Consider the following 22,503-nt stretch of genomic DNA (forward strand, 5'->3'; position numbering starts at 1 on the left):
CAAATTGGTTCAGTAGTTTAGGCGTGATTGAGTAACAGACGGACAGACAGACAGAGTTACTTTCGCATTTATAATATTAGTATGGATAAGTCCCCATGTCACACGCCAGCGTGGTGGACTCAAGGCCTAACCCCTCTCTCCCCTCCCTAGTTCGGGAGGAGACCCTTGCCCAGCAGTGAGACAGTAATGGGTTTGCAGTAAAAATAAACAAATGATTTATATTTAATCAGTTTATTCCTCATTAATACAATCAATAAATATATTAAGTCTTAATTGTATTGATATAAACAATTAAATTAATTATTTCTTATCATTATTATCGTATTATTATAATAGTGTAGGCTCATTATTAATTTAGGTCATTTTATTTACATAATTAGTATAAAGTAGGTACAAGAATTACAAATCATTTATAATAAAAAAAGAAAATGAGAACCTCCTCCTTTTTTGGCGTCAGTTAAAAGAAATGCGGGAATAAGCAAGGTGCAATCTTTGTTCTCTGCCTACGCCAATGGTAACAAAGCGTGATAATATGAGATATGTGTACAATATAATTCTTATTCTACTATACAAAATTAAGTTGTGATAGATTAAAGATCAGAATTAAGGTCAGTCTAAATTACTGTTTAAAATCTATTATTTGACATTACTTGTAATTGTTTTAGAGAAATGTACCATTAAATGCTCCCTTTAGTGTAACGACACACCTGCTAGTTTTAGGCTCCGAACATGTTCAATGTAAGGTTTGGCGCAAAACCGAACGCGACGTATTTTCAATACATCTTTCATGAAGCTGAAGATGTCGATGTATCATAGATGACTTTAATAACACAGCGAGTGTGTTGAGTCGAACATTGCGCAGGTGTGTCCCTAGACTTACATTTACAAACACGATGCGTGTAATATACAATCGTTGATGCCTCCAATTAGTTTCCTGACTTTTGACAGCCAGTGTCCTTGCTTTTAAGTACGTATGAATTATTATTTATTGATAATGTATTATTATTTTTATTCAGTTCAAATGAAATATTAAGCCTTAATATATCTTACATTAAATATTCAAATACTTATTTTACAACACCATGTACATCATCTGTCAAATATTTTATATACAGGTTGTGTTTATTTCTATGTGACGTCATTATTATCTAGTTTGAAATTGTTAAACACTAATTGATTAGATTCATTGTTATTGCATAGGGTGGAACTGACGCTATTTTTGTCGTTTACTAACATACTATTCATTTTCTTCGGCGTTTCCTGTCTCCATTTGTCACTGCAGAGGCTGGTCGTCTCTGTTGCGTAGTAACTGCATCTTCTTGCTCTTCCATTTACCCTAGAGTAAAAAATATAAGGGTATTTTATATTTTTCAATAAGATGGTTAGTGGTCAGCTACGGTTCTGTACCCAGTTTTCGGTTGGGCAAAATTATATTGTTAATTTCTGGCCTGCATTTAAGCTTTTTTTTATTTTGTTAAATTCAATAAATTATAAATTTGTATTTAAAGTAAGTCTTTTGTAGTTTCGATTTCTACACAATACAAGTGTATGTTATACTGATTTTAAAATGAGTTTATGCTATTTTAAAACAATTAAATGATTGTAAAACATTTATTTTTTAAACAGATTGGAGTAAAGCTGTGACTTTGTCACCAACCTGTATAATATTTTTTTTTTTATATTCTCTAAACTTTAATTATATTATTGAACCGAAAAGTATATCAGAAATGATTAAAAGTAATACCTGTTTCTCTTATCATGTATCTCGGAGCGGACCCTGACGAGATGCCCTCCATCCGCGGTGTGGTTCACCATGGTCTCCCTGACGCTGGAGTGCTCCCGGTACCTGCCCTTCTTCTGGTACACCTTGCCGCAGCACAACGTCTCTGTGAATGCTATTCTGTATCTGCGAATAAAAAACAGATATTTATTTATTTACTTCATATACAAAAGTTGCATAAAGGCGGATTTAATGCCAATAGCATTCTCTACCAGTCAACCTACGGGTGATGCAGATATAAGAGGAAGTGAAATAAGTTAACATTTTTTCAAATCACCTTATAAAAAAAGATCAATGGTGAACGCAAAAACACCCTTCTATTTAAATACGTTTCGTTTAGTACGTTAAATACATTCAAGCGTCGCCCAAAATGATATTTCTGAATTCGACCTTTAATAAATTGTGTTCTATAGGTTTAAATAGTACTCAAGGTCTCTTGTGGAAATAGGAAACAGTAAGATTTGGCAAAGTACTGCTCTGATAGCTGCTTGAAGGGTCAGTCTCCCTCTATATAACCACTATATGTAAATTGTAAATGTCAATGTGATATTATCATTGACCTTCACACAAACGAGCCCCTCCCTCGGTCTGATTCAAACTTAAGACACCTTTGTTCTAACTGAACAATTATTTGTTTTAATTCTTTTTATTATAACAGTTTCTTAAAGGCGTCAAATTTTAACCCATCCTGAACAATGGCTAAACTTCTCATAGATGACTGCTTAGTGAAATGTAGCTGAACATCTCCATGTCTCTAAGGGCACATTAAAAGTCGATTCCAGTATCCCAATTAAGATAACGTTCAGTCGTTAAGCCACACCAGTCTTCAAGGACTTGAACCATTTTGACACTATAGTCTGACTATTTAATAGAAAGCCTTGACTGTTATGCACAAATTACCTATATTTTTGACGTTTTTTTTTATTCTGAGTGTTTTCAAAATTAAGTAGCTGTATCAAACAAGCTACTGTCAGCGGCAAAAGTTTGTGGTCTGCTGATGCTTTAAATTCTGAAAGTTGTATATCTACACTACTGCTTAACCTAGCCTTGCATTCAAGGCTTTCTACAAACTTGTTAGACGAGAGATTGACCCCAAACCATACTATAATTAAAATATATTATTATCTTACCTGTGACTCATAACATTATACAAAATAGGGTTGACAGTAGCCGAGATGTAGTAGAAAGCACCAGCCACGTAGAACAGGTACTCGTTGATGGTGTGGTAGTGGGGAGACGAGGTCCCGTAGATGAAGAACAGGCGCTGGAAGTGGAACGGCGCCCAGCATACGAAAAACGCTACCACAACTGCCGCTGTTGGGGAGAAAACAGACGAGGGTTACATAAAGAGATAAAAACATTTATTTCAGTCGTTCGTTCGTGGCGCAGTAGTTCAGTTCGCCACGCCGATATCACTGTGTCGGGAGGTCGTGGGTTCGATTCCCACACGGGACAATTATTTGTGCGATCCACAAATAAATGTTTCGGGTCTGGTTGTACTTTGTGTCCGTTGTTTGTATGTTTGTAAAAGTCCCTGCGACACAAGAGCAATTCTAAGTGCGGGAGTTGTCTTTTTAAAAAGATAGAAAAAAAAACGGTTATATTTTAACAATGACGGCAACACTACGCTTTGCCTGTTAATAGATGACATGATAGGACTCGTAGCGCGATTCTGTACAATTGTAACAATCGAGTATCGAGAGTTTAACATCTAAAATGTACTGCAAAAATAGTTTCTAAAACGCCCGTTAGAGGCGCTGATCGGATTTTTAAACAACATTTTTCGATAGCTAGCCAAGTTAATACTCGATAGTAGTAGAGAATCGCGGTTAAAGCTTACAATTACTAATGCTTAATTAACAATGGTCAAGAGTTTGCCATACGGCATCGCGCGCTATAATTTTCTATTACTCTTCTATTATTCTAGCCGCTTTTGCTTACTCCGTGCGCATTTAGTAGTTTATAACGTAAAAGACAGACAGAGGCAGAGAGACACTAATTAAAATGAATTTTAACTACAATGGTTACGAGCAGATCAATCGTAAATCTTTAATTGTCTATAGTAGGGCATATTTTTGACTTTTCTAGAATGAGATAATAAAACTAAAGTCATCTAGTCAGTCATTAGCGGAAAACATCTAATAAGTTTGGACTGATTAAAACGTAAAAAGGTTTTAAGGTTTACTTAGTTCCACGGCCAAATGCGATACCTAATTTTCTTTTAGACTTTGTTCACGGAAAAAAATACTACCAAAGAAAATTATGCGCCGGTTCCTTAGTCTTAGTATAAAAACCTAAAATATTTCCGTCTCTCCAAAAACCTTTTATAACTAGATAAGAAAAGTCTTCATTTAATGTTCACATCATCTTAAGGTTTGAAATGATATATTAATTATTATGATATATTAATTGCTGACCCGCGCAACTTCGTTTACGTCCAATAAGAGAGAATGGGTGAAATTTTTCCCCATTTTTGTAACATTATTTACTGGTACTCTGCTCCCTTTAGTCGTAGCGTGATGATATATAGCTTATGTCCTTTCTCGGGTATCAAAACATCTCCATACTAAATTTCATGCAAATTGGTTCAGTAGTTAAGGCGTGATTGAGTAACAGACAGACAGACAGAGTTACTTTCGCATTTATAATATTAGTATGGAGTATGGATAGGTACATATTTGGTTGATATAAGATTTTTTTTTTCCAACCCGCAACTGTCCCACTGCTGGGCAAAAGTCTCCTCCTCAACAAGGAAGGAGCTTTGAGTCCATATTTAAAGTAAATTTAAACTTTCATATTATAAAAGTGTTATAAAACAAATTGAATAAGTACATTAAGTTTTGTTCCACGTTTGCACTGAATGTAATTACTGACAGTAATTAAGGGAGGGAGGCACACAAATGAGTCGTTTACTTTCTTGAACAACAATGTTAGGTTTGTAATGAGGAGACAGCGATAAAAGATTAAGATTTAAAAATGTATATTGTATCCTTGCTATTGATTTTTATGTAGTCCGAGGTGTATAGATGCGTCCACGTTTCCATAATATATTATAATGCGACGTGTATTAAACGCGATTGAAAATTAAAGTTTAGGATACCTTATTTGTTTACCCGACGTTTCGAGCGAAAATCATCGACCTTGGTCAACAAATAAGGTCCTAACCATTAATTTTCAATCGCGTTTAAGACCCGTTGCATTATAATATTATGTGTATAAGTCGTCAGAGTTTAAAATAGTTAATGTTAGCCATGATGCCATATACGGACCCCGTTATCAAGCTCCGGACTACTATTGAGAGTAATCTAAAATTAATTTAAAAGGGGACAATAGCACTTTGTCCCACCTGGCGGCAATCGAACCTGGGACCTTGTGGTCAGCAGTCGAACACACTACGGACAGCGTCAAAGAGTTAATATATCTGCTTCCTTAAATTATGTAGCTAAAATAAAAAGCAGAATTTCCTTTAAATATTTCCTTTTTTCTTTTATATACCAATGGCTGAATTTCAGGTCGATTTTATTCAAGTATTTGCGACACGCTCTGCTTATAGCTCCGCGTTTCTCTAAACAATACTTTAGTCGTCTCTGTTTTAAATTAGGAAGTGTGGTTTCCCATTGAGAAATGTAAATCTTCACGTAATTACTTTTATTTGTGATAAAAACGTTATATTATCAAATTAAATAACCATCTGCGAACACAGATTATGAGATATAAACTTTTACTTATATTAATAACTTTTGTTTTAACAATGACAAATGATGTCTTTTGCATTGTTTTAGGAAGTTACTTACGACTTTAAAGAAGTAGAAGTTTTTAGCGATTTATTGCGTTGAATAAGGCTTATAAGAAAATAGGTTTACATTTATTTATTTATTTATTATGGATCTCCAACAAGAAATACACTTTACAAAAACAGAATTACATGCAATGTGAGATAAAAGTTATGTGTTTTCTCAATTACAGGAGATCACAGCATTTAGGACTTACAGCTGGACAAAGGTTTTTTTTTAAAATGTGGGCGATGATAGGCCTTCAGCCCTCCACGCTAGCCGAGTGTGTATCGCGTATATGCGTATCAAAGAATTCTCAGGCATGCAAACTGGCATTTCGACAATTTCCAACTATATGACAGGCGCAATTTTTGATGTCTAACTAAAAATAAATTAGTTTTACTTTAATTTGTTCCTTCGCCTTTACACAGTAAAGGAAAACACCGTACCTACCTACCTTCTATACATAAGACCTCTTTAAAACGTACATAAAGAATTTCTCACCTAATGTACCCAGGTTGTTAGAGTAAAGCCTAATTCTTGAAGCCCGTCGTCAGAAACATTACTGTGTTAAATATACCTACAATTATTCTCCTGGTGAAGTTATTAATATTATTTAACATATACTAGCGGCCTGACTCGGCTTCGTCCGGTTTAGACAGTTATTTTCGAAAAAAAAAAATTATAACTTTTACACGTAAACCTTTGTCTTGAATCACCCTTTCTATTAAAAAACCGCATCAAAATCCGTTGCGTAGTTTTTAAGATCTAAGCATAAATACATACAGACATAGGAAGAGGCAAACTTTATTCTATGCCTAGTGATATTTTAAATATGTCAGTTAGTTCTCCCATACCCTTCTTTACTACAGTCGGTATTATCGAGTATCGAAAGTATGACATTTAAAATATTCTTAGCAATAAGTTCCTAATTCATTCGCTAGGGCGCCGATCAGATTTTTATTCTAAATTATCGAGAGCTAGCCGGTTGCCGATAGTCGATAGTCGTAGAAAATCGCGCTTCTTTGTGTAAAATTATGAACCCGGAAGAATCAGACAAACATCCTTTAACATTTACGATATAAACAAAGAACGGAAATTGAAAAATTGTGATGCAATCCGCCCTTTAAGATGTTATGAAAATTATACTTTATTAAAATTTTGTGCCTACATTCATCGATATGAGTATGTAGTTTGTTTTGACATAGATGTGCCATAACTTTATTTTATTAGAGAAATATTAGTATACTACCTATATTAGTAGTGACTTTCATAACTGTAGTGAAAACTTTATTTATAAAAATGCGATGGGTACTCAAACGATTTCTTTGAAAATGGTCTGGTGCAGCTTAAAATATCTCTTGGTATTTTAAATGCTTGATCTGTATGTACTAAATACATAAGCTTGATCGAAGCCGTGAGCAAAATGTAGTCTAAATCATGACTACTTTCATCAATCATGTAGTTTTATATAAAAAACTAGGTGTGTCAAAATCGTTTATTTTTTCTTCAAAAAGCCTTTATTCTAATCTTTTAGCTTTAGCGGTTCAAAGTAATGAATTTGACAAACAGGCAAGACATAAAAGCTTCTTACAAGATGAGCTCAAACATAATAATATTCGTGAAAATAGGCCATTGTCGCCTCGGATAAACTTTGCAAGGAAAATAACTTTTACCTGAAAAAATATTGAATACTCAATTCTTACGACTTGGACCGTAAAAACGACAAGAGATCAAGGTCTCATTTAATTTGGTTTAGTTTGGTAGCTTTATTTGTAGGAAGATTTTGAAACAGAAATAAATGAACATAACTTTTAAAGTCTCGCGTTGCATGTTTAATGTATAATAGAATACGGGAATTAACGCGAACACGCACACACCACGGATATAATCAGTAGTAAAATAATTAATTAATTTAACATAATAATAATTATTGTTCTATAAATATAAGATCTGTTTAATACATTTATTGAGGGTCAAAAGTTCCCAACCCGCACAACTAACCTCTCCCTTGTTAGGTTGAAGACTCTTGCCCAGAAGTGGAACAGTACCTACTGGGTTAAAAAAAATATATATTGCTGTGTATAACTCATGGTAAACGAACGCAACTTCGCTTGCGTCACATAAGAGAGAATGAGTCACAATTTTCCCCGTTTTTGTAACATTTTTTACTGGTACTCTGCTCCTATTGGTCATAGCGTGTAAATAATATAACCTTTAACCTTCCTCGATAAATGGGCTATCTAACACTGAAAGAATTTTTCAAATCGGACCAGTAGTTCCTGCGATTAGCACGTTCAAACAAACAAACAAACTCTTCAGCTTTATAATATTAAAAGTATAGACTAGCTGACCCGCGTAACTTCGCTTGCGTCCAACAAGAGCGAATGGGTCAAAATTTTCCCTGTTTTTGTAACATTTTTTATTGCAACTCTGCTTCTATTGGTCGTAGCGTGATGATATACAGCCTATAGCCTTTCTCGATAAATGGGCTATCTAACACTGAAAGAATTTTTCAAATCGGACCAGTAGTTCCTGAGATTAGCGCGTTCAAACAAACAAACAAACAAACAAACAAACTCATCAGCTTTATAATATTAGTATAAATTACACAGTTAAGGTAGAAAAATAACAGCCTTTTACTCAGCAAGGTATCTTGTAAGCCTGATGTAATTTTCTAAAAGGTTTTCTAGTTTATATCTAGCATTTACCGGTTTACAAGATTAATCTGGAGTTTTCTGCGAAACGTTTGTTTCTTACAAAACTGACATGTTCCCGTCAGTTGCAAACTTTAGAGGAATGGGAATAAAAGTAGTGCAGTAGTTTTTAGTTAAAGATAAGTTTATGCTGGTTAAAATGTTTGGTGTATTTCGTATAATAATATTACTAGGGCAAATATAATATATTATATTACTTTAATATAATATATTATATTCTCGACACTGGTAAAAGATACGTTTTGTCTACTTTTAAAAAGCCTTATTTTCTCTTATTCCTTTGGGAATAGAACCCTGAACCCCTATTAAGCTGATTCAGTCAGCCGACCACGGCCAGTGTTACCTGCTCCGAAACGTTAGGCATTCCAAGGTAAAATGCGTGTTCATGTTAAATCCCACATCTTATTATACTTTTATATAGTTACATATTTTATAACATATTAAAAGAAAGCTACAGATTTCAACGAACTCAATTCATAATAATTAGCATTTAACAACACATTTGATATTTTTCAACATTCTTTTTCCACGCCAATGAAATATCGGGCTAAAAGCACAAAAAACAATTATGAAAATTGAATAATAAGTATATTTTAATTTAAACAGTTATTTATTTATTTATTTTAAACTTTGTATACAGAGCTGTATAAAGGCGGACTTAATGCCAGGAGCATTTTCTGCCAGTCTACCTTAGGGTGATGCAGAGATTGTTGTGAAGGTGTTTAAAAAGAGGAAGGAGAGTGAGATGAGAAAAGTGTGTAAATAAATAATAATAGATGTAGACAACATGAGTGTAAATTAATAATTAGATAAGATATATACTAACATATAATTAAATATATACAAAACACATATACATACATATTAATTACATAAATGAAAATAACATACAATAAATATACAATAATAGGTAAATATATGAATACATATAAACTAAGCAAATTGTGACGATTCAGCAACTTTGTTCAGCAATAGATCTTTTACCTTGCTCTTGAACGTAAGACGGTTAGTGGACATCCTGATTTCAAGAGGGAGCGCATTCCATAACAGGACTGATTGGACAGGGAACGAAGAATTGACAAACCCAGAAGTGTGGGAGGGGCAGAGAAGAATAAGATTGCTTGAAGAGCGGAGATTACGATTGTGGTTATCACACAAGTATTGAAAGTAGGGAGTTAGGTAGGCTGGGGGAGTAGGGGAAGTAAGAAAAGAGAACAGAGTCGTGAGTGCACGTAAATTACGGCGCTCACGAATTGGTAGCCACCTAAGTTGAGAGCGATAAGTAGATACATGATCATACTTGCGAAGATTGAAGATAAATTTACATGTTGCCATCAAAACAAACCTCCAGTTACATCTCGTTACAAATGTAAACGATAACTTAAAAGGTACTTAACAGAGCGAAGTTTGGCTTCACTCGGTAAATGTTATTTCATACGCAAATATTTTTATTTTGCTCCAGTTTGTATTCTAGCGGAGGAATGGATTATGAAAGAACTCAACCAATAATATTTCTTTTTTGGTAAATTACTGTATAGAGGTAAATCTTTGGTGCTCGATTTTGTAGGAATAAAAATCAGGGCCCAAAAAACAGGTAAAATTAGATTGAAAACGTTGTTTTGCCATATAAATTAATAAATAATAATAGTGTCACTTACGGGTATGAAAAATAGATGTGGGCCGATTCTCAGACCTACTCAATATGCTCACAAAAATTCATGAGAATCGGTCAAGCCCTTTTGGGAGGAGTACGGTAACTAACATTGCGTCATGGACATTTTATATATAAGATTATTTCTAGCAATGGTTGTGTTAGGCGGCTAGTGATAGCCAAATAGTTTAAGCTTGCACCCACGTTAGTGATCGATGATCTGAACCCGAGGAAACGCACTAATGATTTTTCAAAGATATGTGTGTATTAGAAATAATTGTCACTTGTTTGAAATTTGAAGCAAAACATCGTGATGATAAAATTGTGTCCATTATGGCAAGTTAGTGTATTCCTAAAGCATAGTATTTATTTTCAGTATAGGTTACTGAAGATTCCTATCGAAAAAATATATAAAATTAACATTAGTATGTAGACTCATTATTCATTGTCATCATTATCTTTCTTTATTCATACTAACACGAGATTAGAACTACATACCTATATATTTCGAAGACTAATTACGATTGATACATGACAGTATAATAGATACAAAGTATTATAAACTAGCTAACTAATGCCTAACTTGACTTTACGCAGGTTACGGGAACATTAGCGGCTAATAAAAGTAGGGCTTTTTAAGATACACGTACACTAATACAACGAACATGTAAGGTGCTTGTAGTAATCGAAATATCGATTTGTTTATAATTAAAAACTGGAAGAACTATCAACAAGCTTGGCTGGAAATTTAACCTTTTTTGTGCGTTATAAGTATTTTTGAATGCTTAACCTAATGGAATATGAATCAATCATATTGGTATTTGTTTTAAAAGTGAAAAACATCGTTTCCAACTCGCAATACTGTGATATAATGAGGATAAACTCATTATACACCTCATCCCACGTCTCCGGATATACAGTAGCGCTATTCTCTACAATCAGTACTGTCGAATAACGAAAGTCTGACATTTAAAATGTACTGCCAAAGTAGTTATCAGGACGACCGCTAGAGGCGCTGATGAATTTTTGATACAATATTTCTCGAAAGGTAAGGTTGTCGATAGCTGATACTCGTCGAGAGTTGCGGTATTGGTTTGTTGTTATAAAAGGGAATATAGAAATTATAATGTTTGTGTACAATGATGCAAATACTACAATTCGTGTTGGTGTAAGAGTATCTTAAACACCTAACCTGTTTATATCAATTAGGGCCTCCCCTAAGTGAATGTAGTCTGAGCACTTTGAGAGCAAAACTTGTGCGAACTACTCAGTACTCATAACTTTTAAACTCTCGCGTTGCATGTTTAATGTATAATAGAATACGGGAATTAACGCGAACACGCATTTTACCTTAAAATGCCTAACGTTTCGGCGCAGGTTGCACTCGCCGTGGTCCCAGGCAGACTGCCTGGGACCACGGCGAGTGCAACCTGCGCCGAAACGTTAGGCATTTTAAGGTAAAATGCGTGTTCGCGTTAATTCCCGTATTCTATTATACATTACTCAGTACTCAGCTGTTTTATGTAAAAGTACTAAACAGTGCCTAAATAATGCCTACCAAGGACGTTTCTCTTTGAAAATATTGTTTGTTTTAGTTAAACTTTTACATTTAGTATATGAATAGCTGAATAGGCCATAATAACTTAAATATAGAGTTATAAGCTAAAAAGTCAAAGTAAACTCAACGTATAAACATCATTATAAGCAAAGTTAACCTTAGGAGTGGCTTAAGTTGAACATTAGCACGTTGCAGGAGGCTTTTTTTTGTTTAAGCTACTTTTAGTTTTATCGAAAACTAGCTGACCCGCGCAACTTCGCTTACGTCCCATAAGAGAGAATGCGTCATAATTTTCTCCGTTTTTGTAACATTTTTTATTGCTACTCTGCTCCTATTGGTCGTAGCGTGATGATATATAGCCTATAGCCTTCCTCGATAAATGGACTATCTAACAATGAAAGAATTTTTCAAATCTGATCAGTAGTTCCTGAGATTAGCGCGTTCAAACAAACAAACAAACAATCAAACAAACAAACTCTTCAGCTTTTTAATATTATATAAGTATAGATAGTATAGATTACATTAAAAGTAAATTCTTAACAGAAAATCTTAAATAATACATTTTGTCTCGACCCAGGATTTGATGATTTATTTGTCTCATACACTACCGACCGCGCCTCAGAGGCAATCCCTATCCTGAATAGGTATTAATCAAATGTTTTCCAAAAAATATTGTACAAAATTAAAGTATCATATTCTAGTCAAAATATCGCATATCCGGTAAGGCTTTTGTCTCGCGAAGGCTTCAATGCCCTTAATAAGTGGCCTCAAACGAGATCCCCTGTCGATTCGTATCTAAGGGAACAGACCTTCAGCTTTGTTTTATCGAAGCCTCACAGAACACATATAAATTACGGATTGATTTCAATTTTACTGGCGTTCCAAGATTAGAATGTTTGAGAACTTTTAGTTTCCTGTTATCATATATTTAGCTGTTATCGGTTATTGAACTTTGCCGGATATTATATTATGATTCTTCCCAGTTATGCTTGTCATCTTTGAAGTTTATCTTATATTGGTATTTCCAGTCCTTTTCACTTTGGTATCTATATTTGACCATTGAAACCAATCTAAGGCTTTCATAATGATCGGTCGCTGGTGTCCAAGAACTAATTGTACAGAGCTGCTCTAATTTTATTGTAATAATCATATTTCATATTTATTAATTCATATCACTTCTTGAGACTAAGTTTTTAAGAAGTTGAAGAAAGTAACGTCAGGTTAATTATAGAAAATACAATGCCCTTCTTATTTCTCCTCCCGTCTTGGCTAATATTTCGATATTCGTAATGTATTTTGATTCGATTTATCATAATGAGCATGTCAACATGTCTTAATGGCGTCATTCATTCTTCTTTCGTATCTTAACGTTTAGCTGCTGTCTGAAATACTGCTCAAATTGTACCAATTCCAAGTATGTAGATACCACTTACCCAACATCCTGATAATAGTCTTCTTGGACTGCGCCTGCCTCGCCTCTCCGTGCACGCTGCCGTTCACGCCGTTCAACGTGCCGGGACTGCCAGGCTTGTGTGCGTGAGTAGACCTGCAAAAAGAACAGGTTTAGATGAAGAATATAAACTTTGCTTTCGATTATAATAGTCTGTCTGTCTCTTTTTCACGACTTAAACAGGTTTCAGACCTGAGAAAGTTCTTATCTCAGAAATCCCATTATGCAAATATTTTTAAAATATCTGCTATAAAACATGCACACGTGGACACCGAGGTCTTCGACCTTAAAACTTCCTAACTCTGGGTAATCTCTGTGAAAATTTTACAGCAAAAAGACTTTTCGACGTGATCTAAGATTCAAACCTGAGGCCTAAGTGCGACAATCGCATGCACTTCCTACCGCGCTACGGAGGCAGTCAATTTACGTACGTATACGCAGTACAATATGCTAAAGAATCTATATTAAAAATTATACAGACGTGTCTCGTTTAACAAGAAGCTTTGGCGCCGTTCTCTACACTCACATACCATTCGAGTGTAGACTGGCAAAAAGTAGTAAATATATATTATATATTATATTAACTGAAGTATTAAGAACGTGACTTACTTTTTTACATGTACAATTTGATATTAATGTGAAGGATGAAAATAAGTTTCGTGCTTTTAAATGTTTTTAATATGCTTGTTAAACTCGAAGATATATAATACATATGATTCCATTGTTTATATTTTTGGTCTTTTTGTCGGCCTGCGTAGCGCAGTGGTTAAGTCACAGCGCCATTTTCGAGTTGTCTTTTTAAAAAAACAATAATACATGGGGCAAGTGACGTGTGGTATGCATTTAGTATGGGCAGCTCTTTAAAATACAATGTATAGTAAAAAAACATTCGCCTTTTTTACTTTCCCCTGGGAGTAAATAAAGACTTTTCTTTTTTACACTGAATTCGAAAAAAAAATAAAAAACCTGCAATTTATTACAAGCTGACCAAATCAAAAAATCATTGTTCAAGAGAGGAAGGAAATATTATCGAGATTTGTGTGTTTTTTTTTTCTTTAATTTAGCATATTTATAAGCATTATTTTTAAAGTAGGTATATAAAATTTAGACTCTCAAACGCAAATTATAGTGTAGATTAATAAACGTGACCTTCAAATTAGTAGACGACATAAAATATGACTGAAATAATAATTGTGAAGAGCAAAAGCGCTCAATTTCAGCAACACGTTACAAATTGGAAAGTTTTACGTTTTACTGGAACTTGGTTAGTTACGAACACACAATCAGGGCAGACGTCGGCACTTCTGAGAATCATAATGTTGCAAGGTTAAATGCCGATTTTAACACTTAAGGATAAATAAATAAATATTGCGGGTAAGTACCCATGTATCTTTATCCGACCAAATTTCATTGATATATTTAACCATGCCTTCAAGAACTGTTCTAAAGAAATCTCAGGCATGCAAAGCTGCATCACGATGTCTCTCCATCAACGTTGGATAGTTATTTTTAATACACATTCAACATCGAAAAGTCATTGGTGTGTTGCCTCGGGTTCGAAACTGCGTCCACTTGCGTGAGAAGTACCAACTTATACCACTCGGCTATCACTGCTCCACAAATTTCATTTGTTGACCAATCAATTCTTGTCTGGATGTTGTGAAATTAGCAGTAGTATTCGATGTAACGGTTTGAAGTAATGTTAAACTATATGTTCATTTATGAAGATATACTAAGCCCAAAAATTCTGTGATATTTGTAGCTATACCAGTCCATTTTTTTACAAAATATCTTTGAGAGTATAATCTAAAATAATACATTTAATATAAAAAATAAGATCCCCATTGAAACTTCAAAACTGTATACAATATTATTATTTTGATAAATTCAGTTTATCAACAATTTTGATTGATTTATTACTATTTGATTATTTTCAATTTTCTATAACTAGTTTCCCATTTCGACTCTCTCAAGGGAAATATCCCCATACTAATACCACAATCAAAGGCAGCTGTTGTAGCGTACAGCAAACTTTTCATCCCACTGGGTCAATCGTTTGGAAACCCATCTAGAGAATGAAAGGTGAATTCACATAAGAGCAATTCCATGTAACGGTGAAATTAAAGTCGAATGGATAGGACAAATATTTAACCTTACTCTGGTTTCTGCCTACCTCTATGGGAAGAAGGCGTAATTTTATGTATATATGTTTAGATTGAACCATAAGTCAAAGTTACAAATACGCATTTTAGAAATTGTGACGCTGGATTCATAATTTAGGTAAGGCTAAGTTTCTAAAACGTAGTTGGCAAGAAACGATGACATAAAGTTGTATGTTCTCCGTTTAATTCATATACAGTTTTAATAAGAAGTAGAGAAAGGAAAATATCGTTATGAAATATTGCCAGAAAGTTATGTAACGTTTGCCAGATGATTTGGCAAGGGATACAAAGAGACACGAGATGGTTTTAGTCTGATTTATTGTGAGTATAACAAGTGCTTATATACTAACAAATACGTGAGAATGATGCTGTGTGAATGCTTGTGCCCTATCTGTATACCTACGTGCTAATATTTATGTACGTGCTAATATGTACGACATCGTCGCTACATAATGCTTTTCTTAAGGGCGTGCAAAGACCCCAACTCACAGTTGGCCAGCATTGACGATTCGAGGCCTCAACTCCTTCTTAAATTCTGGAGGAGATCCTTGCTAAGCTAATGAATCCGAATGGTTGGGAAAAAAGAAGTACATCCTCTTACACACGATTTCATAGAATGTTTCTACACACATCAATTCACTACATTAATTTACGTAACTTAAGACTTTACTTACTTTCAAGTTGTAAATTGAATGCCAGACTAGTTTAAGTTCAAGAAGTTTTCAACGTTCCAACGTGAGTTCACCTTAAGGTTTGCTCACAAATCTCTGGGTCTCGATATTTATGGAGGTTTGATTGTTTCTGCTTGAGAGGCTGACTTATTTGAGACGCGTGTGGGTTATACTGATGTATGAGAAAGATTTGTTCCACTAGGGGGATGTTATGTGACATGTAACTTGGTAGTAGGGGATCTTGGAAAGTTAAGATGAGAACACTACATTTTGCTGTTGGAAAAAGCTTCTTTGCGGAAAGAAAAGGTTATTAAATACTTTTAACATGTTGACTTTATGCGGGTTGTGGACTGTGCAAAAAAATAAAGTAAAAATAAAGAGAATCTAACTGCTAAATACGCTTTTTTTGCTAAAAGATAAAGAATTGGCAATGATTATTTAATTAACTACCATTTTTTTTAATATTCCTTTATTAAATAGTAGTTTTTACACGTTTAAATTCGTTGCTGTGTTGCTCTGATTTCAATTAATTCTTTATATAAGTACCTACTTCATAACACGCAACACTGGAGATCGACCAAAATGAAAGCAGCCATTCGTTTATGTATAAAATCCACAAATCCACGGAATCAATAAAAATAAATCATAGACATATCAACCGGATGTACACGGGTGATCCGGGTGTAACGGATAACCGGATGCATTTAATGTGAGCGCAGAGATTAATGTATCGGATAATATTTTACATAATAAATTAGTGTATGACAGTTTATTGCAGTGATTAGTAGTTTATTAGGTAATTATGTTAGTTTCACGACATTTTAGAATTTATTAGGCTTATACATTTTGCCATATAATATAGCCAAGTGATAGCCGAGTGGTATAAGTTTGCACCTCCCACAGTCCCAACAGACCAATGACTTTTCGAAGTTATGTGTGTTTATGAAATAATTATTAATTGTTGTAAAGGAAAACAGCGTAATGAAACCGTCCATGACTGAGAATTTTTTAAAACATTTCTTGAAGGTATGAAAAGTCTCCAATCCGCACTTGGTAGCCATTGTGGCCTCAAGGCCTAACCCATCCCTTATTAGAAGATACCCTTGCCCAGCAGCAATTCATGTTGTTATCAGTATTATGACCACACCCTATTGCATGAAAAATTACCCGCTGACTCTGACACCGACCCCTACTGTATCAAATAACAGACCCTTGTAACAGGTGGCCCGAGAAATGCGCCCTTATTTAATTTATTACTCAAAATTTCATTTATTTTCCTCTGTGGCTCTAGTAAAAAAAACAATTATTGAAATTTGCTGCTTCAACATTTTTCTAGACAAACCTTCGGTCTAAAGTCAAAGTCAAAGCTTATTAGACTAGCCTATACCATAGTTATAATACAATTAGAGGCCGCCCGCGACTTCGTCCGCGTAGAAACCCTTCCCATGTAAATCCTGATCCCTTGGGAACTACGAGATAAAAGTAGCCTATGTGTTATTCTGGGTCTTCAGCTACCTGCATACCAAATTTCATCTTTATCGATTCAGTAGTATTTGCATGAAAGAGTAACTTACATACATACTCACAAACTTTCGCTTTTATAATATTAGTAGGATGCTAAAGAAACTTAAAATGTTACGCTTCTTGTAGGTGTATTTTCATACATCCAAAAAAAACCTGACTTATAAAAATCTTGAAACACAAAAAAATCTTTGCAGTAAAACAAACATAACGCCCCAGATTTTTTGCTTCTTGTACTGGTAAGAAAAACCGAGGAAGAAATATAATAACATATTTTTGCACAAATATAAGACTCGGGTATTTAACCCAACATTCTTGCATATAAAACCAGGGCAGTTTATAACCTATAGAAGACAGAAACATACTCAGTATAATACAGGAACAGTGACATTGCCAATTAGTTCCGTGTTTTATGAAAACAACTTTAGTTTAATATTAACGAAATTACATAACATGTTCTAAAATATGGTCACTATAAGTTCATATTTTTGATATCATTTAATCAACATATGGTTAGCAATCTGGTGTCAAATGCTCAGGCCGCCCGAAAGCATTTAACATGGCTTTACGAGCGTTATCTTAGTTGATAACAGCCAACACCAAATACCACCATGCGGCTACCCGTCTACATAATATCCGCACTAAGGTTGCTTCACCCACTGATTTACCGATCGGTGAGCGCAACTAGCAACGAGCTTTATAAGGGGTTAAAATTAAATATAAATATGAAACTTCAATATATTTTCTATGAATATTTTCCTGGGGTTCAAAATATGAGTGGTGAGGGACCTACATCCAGGAACACTAAGTTATTCATAGAGAACCCTACCCGTCCAGGTTATTAAAGATTTGTGCCACGTGACCTAAAAATATGAAGCACATTTTGGTATTTGTTTGTACATAATATTATTATATAGGTACGTGGCGCTTGGTCACCTTTGAAAATTTTGGTCTGCTTCTGTGACGCAGGCACAGTAAAAATGCAAATGCGTAAATCTCCGCACCATTCCTAAGACTAGAAAAATAAGTTACATGAAACTTAAAGGTAATGTTTTTTTTGGCAAAAATTCTGTAACTGCGCAGTGAATGTTTGAGTCCAAGGGAGCACGTAAGACGGTCACACTTGCTTCTGATCAGTCTTTTTCGTCTAGCAATCAGAGATGGCCACGGTTTTCTTCTTGCGCCTCTTCACGTGTGCCTTGTATTGATCGAATGATAAACGTCTTCTACCAAAATGCAGGAATGATGTAGTGGCAAGTTTGATGACATTCAGACAAGATAACAAAATAAATGTTCTAGGTTAGCCAGTTTCAGTGAACCTCATTATACAATTTATTGTAGGTTTATTTCTGGACCCTGGCCAGTTTGGCTTGAAGTCCGCATATGTGAGAGCCACTAATGGCTAGCAACAGCTTGCATAAATATATCTTGTAACGGTTGCCAGGTTTTCTCCTGCTTTCGCAATTAGACCCTTTCGGAGAAATATTATTTTCTACTACTCTCGAGTATCGACAACAGACTAGTTATCTTTAAATATTGTATGAAAGTCTGATCAGCGCCTCTAGCCGTCGCGTCGCCTTGGAATCGATTTTGGCAGTACATTTTAAATGTCAAACTCTCGATAGTCGATAGTACCGACTGTAGAGAATCGCGCTACAGTTTTGTTCTTATGTCGTACATTGCTTGATCAACTAGGTAATACACTCAGAACCTTACTCCTTTGGGGATATTATAAGCAAACAAATAACAGTCACAACTCTAAGTCACTTATATTACATCACCAAGTACGTACCAGGAAGTCAAATACATAGCTCCGGTATAAGACAATGTCTTACGTGACCGACGTACACGGCAAGTAACAAAGCGACAATACGCGACAACATGCATCTTTATATATTGCACACGTTGCATTGCATACGTGACACAACAGGTCACGTAGAAGAACGATCGTCTGTAGCAACGGAACTGTCCCGTTTTACAATTCTTTAAATTCTTAGTTCTACGTGCATATGTATGTACATAATATCCTGTCTCTTATGCCCTAGGGCGTAGGCAGAGGTGTTTGAAACAGACGTTTCACCATTTATGATGATAACCTAAAATAGGTAGCGAGCCGAATGTGTTACTTTGGGCTACCAAAGAAAATAATCTTTCAGTTTTCTTACTTATATTTAAAACGCAAAAGTAACTCTGTCTGCCTATCACGCTTTTTCGTCTTAAACCTAGAAACGATTTAAAAGCAATTTGCTACGCAAAGAGTGGACCTTGAAAAAATCATAAGCTAGTTTTCATCTCAAAAAGGGGTAGAATGGATTAGAAGTGGGGATGAATTATTGTAAAACTAGCTAAATAAATATATAGACTAGACAAACTTTCACTTTTCTCAGTTAATCGAACCCAAGAGCTCGTGCACAGCAGTCGTATGTCATTACTGCTTAGACCACAGAGACCGACAAATTTTCTTTCATAATTTTTCCCTTCTAGCGTCAGTCAACGGAAAAAGGTCGCTGTAATATAAGATTTATGTGCCACTTAACTTTTCACACGAACAGAATTAGCTCGGTATCATTTTGAACACAACCGAGTTATTTACGACCCTTTTAGATCTTTGGCTGTGATTAAAAACAGTTTTTTGCGGTTATTATGTATTAATAAAATACGAGCATTACGTGTTTGATATATTTATTGACAGAGAATGCCAAATCGTTATATGATTAATATATGGCATCTACCATAGAGTAGAAGGAGTTTAGGTGGAGTTTAGGTTCACCACATTTCTCCCCTCCTAACCTCTTAGCTGTTCTGCTGAATATAAGATGCAGCCAACACCTGGTTTAGGTGTCGGCGCCAGACATCGCCGTTGTCGGTGCGGATCTCATAATGAAGTCGGCCTAGACGTCTTGTGATAGTACCAAACTGCCAATGGTGCTTAGCACTCGTGTAGTCACGGGCCTGTACTCGTTCGCCGACTTCCAACTGTCTGACCTTGATCTCTTGATGTTTTGATGTAGTTTTTTTATGGGTGTTTCTAAACATGCAGTGTAATGCTGTTCGAACTTCTCTTCCAAACATTAACTGATAAGGTGTCTGACCATTCAAGTTTGGTGTCCGTCTGAGGCGAGTTTTTACCATGACAAGTTTCTCTTGAAGATTACCCCTTTCTCCCTCTAAGCTTCGTAAGATTCTCTTGACTGTTTGTACGTATCGTTCAGCTTGTCCATTGGTTGCAGGGTGGTATGGAGCAGAGGTTTTGTGCGAAATCATACAGTCTTTTAGAAATTTTTCGAACTCTCCCGATACGAATTGTCGGCCATTGTCTGAGACAAGGAGTAGAGGTGTTCCATAGGTGCAAAATAGTTCTTTCAATTTTTGGATGCACCAAGAGCTTGTCGTTGATTTAGTAGGTATAATCTCTGTCCATTTCGAAAATGCGTCTACAACTATTAAAAGATAGTATCCGTAAACAGGTCCGGCAAAATCAATATGAAGCCTTTGCCAGGGGCCCTTTGGGTGTTCCCAGTGGTGTAGTGGTGCTTTCTCTGGTTCATTTTGTTGTAATCTACATGTTCTACAGGACTTAACTTTTGTTTCGATATCATTGTCAATTCCTTTCCAGTATACAAAACTGCGGGCCAGTAGCTTCATTTTCACAATGCCCGGGTGACCGAGGTGTAGTTCGTCCAGCACTCGTTCGCGTAATGTTTTTGGGATTAAGACTCGCGTTCCTCTTAGTATACATCCATCTTGTAAAGTAAATTCATTATCATTGTAACCGAGCGTTTTAAGTGATCGGCCAGTTTGTAATGCGAGTACTAATGGTGTATAATCGGAATCAATACTTGTCTCTTTCGCTATGATATTTGGGTTGACATCAATGGTATGTATTTGTTGAAGTTGAAAGCTGTAATTCTGGTCCATTTTGTTTGCCTTTGTGTTTTCTACTGGGAACCTGGATAGGTAATCTGCATTTGAGTTGTTAGGCGAAGTTCTGTATTCAATGTTGTAGTCAAATCCAGATAAGAAATGAGCGTAGTGGAATAATCGCATTGTACTCATTGCTGGTAACGTTTGATGTGGGTGGAAAATTATTGTCAGTGGTTAAGATTCTTTTGCCGATTTTCAATTTTCTGTAGTCTCGTAATGACATAGAAGTAAGTGTGGCTCCAGTGTCAAATTCCATTTTCATCTTAGCATGTTCAATGTGTACCGTTATCATGTATTTTTCGGATGTTTCACCAGATATAACATTAATATCATTCCATTCATCATCATCGCTTATCGCTGAGTCGTTTAATTGATTTATATCCGGTGTAGTCTTACTGGGCTTCGCATCTGAGCGCCGTTGTAGACACACACTAGCTAAGTGTCCGACCTTCTTGCATTTATAGCATGTTATGTTTATAGCGCTACATTTCTTGGTTTCGTGATTTAAACCACAGCGGAAACATTTCCCTTTTAAATCTCTTGGTGTGATTCCTCTAAAAGGAGATTTTTTTTGAATTATTGTAGGAATCAGTGGAAATTTTATTGATATTGTCACTACTTGGTTGTTCATTCGGAAGCATTGATGTATTTTCTGCTTTACTCATTTCAATAGATGTTGCAATCTGTGTCAGGTGTTTAAATGTACATACTGTTCGGTCTTGTAAAATTTTTGTACGTGCGTCGCTATCTTTCAATCCTCTTATGAGTTGAAGAGATAAAAAGCTTTCTGAAATGTTTTTCTGGCAGTGTTGACATTTAAATTCGCAGTTGGTAGTGAGCTTTTTTAAATCTGCGGCGTATTGCGCTACTGTTTCATCCGATTTTTGAGTTCTCGATATAAATTTATGTTGTAGAACCCATTTGCTAGGTTTTGGGTCTAAGTAGTCGTCAAGTGTTTCAGTAATTTCGTTAAATGTCTTATTCAATGGTTCGTCTGGTGCTATTAAATCACATAATTTTTCATGGAGTTCTGGTGATAATGTAGACAGAAGAATATTTGTCTTCATGTGGGGCTCAGTAATTTCATTAAGTCTAAAGTACACTTCCAGACGTTTTTTAAAGTTATTGAACGTTTCTGATTCATGTAAAGGATTAAATTGTATTTTTGGTATAATCTTATGGTATTGGTATATTCTATGTTGGTCTTCCTGTCGCTGACCTTGAATAATGGTTTTTTTTGTTAACAGTTTTGATACTAAAATAGTGTGAAGTTCTTCGAATTCGTAGCCGTAATTT

The 22,503-nt window shown here is 35.2% G+C and overlaps 1 protein-coding gene across 2 annotated transcripts in view; it reads right to left on the reverse strand.

The window, feature by feature from the left end:
- Window positions 1–264: 264 nt before the first annotated feature.
- LOC142980642 (neuropeptides capa receptor-like) overlaps window positions 265–22,503 on the reverse strand; it is a 126,036-nt gene continuing 103,797 nt past the window's right edge. For both annotated transcript variants that reach the window (XM_076126147.1, XM_076126146.1), the window contains exons 5-8: window positions 12,913–13,025; window positions 2,911–3,094; window positions 1,745–1,906; window positions 265–1,336 (exon numbers count right to left, since the gene is read on the reverse strand). In XM_076126147.1, coding sequence (XP_075982262.1) covers window positions 1,129–1,336; window positions 1,745–1,906; window positions 2,911–3,094; window positions 12,913–13,025 — 667 coding nt within the window. In that variant the 3' untranslated portion in view covers window positions 265–1,128. The remainder of the gene's footprint in view (window positions 1,337–1,744; window positions 1,907–2,910; window positions 3,095–12,912; window positions 13,026–22,503) is intronic.

This window comes from Anticarsia gemmatalis, chromosome 18 (assembly GCF_050436995.1).
Source record: "Anticarsia gemmatalis isolate Benzon Research Colony breed Stoneville strain chromosome 18, ilAntGemm2 primary, whole genome shotgun sequence".
Taxonomy (NCBI): domain Eukaryota; kingdom Metazoa; phylum Arthropoda; class Insecta; order Lepidoptera; family Erebidae; genus Anticarsia; species Anticarsia gemmatalis.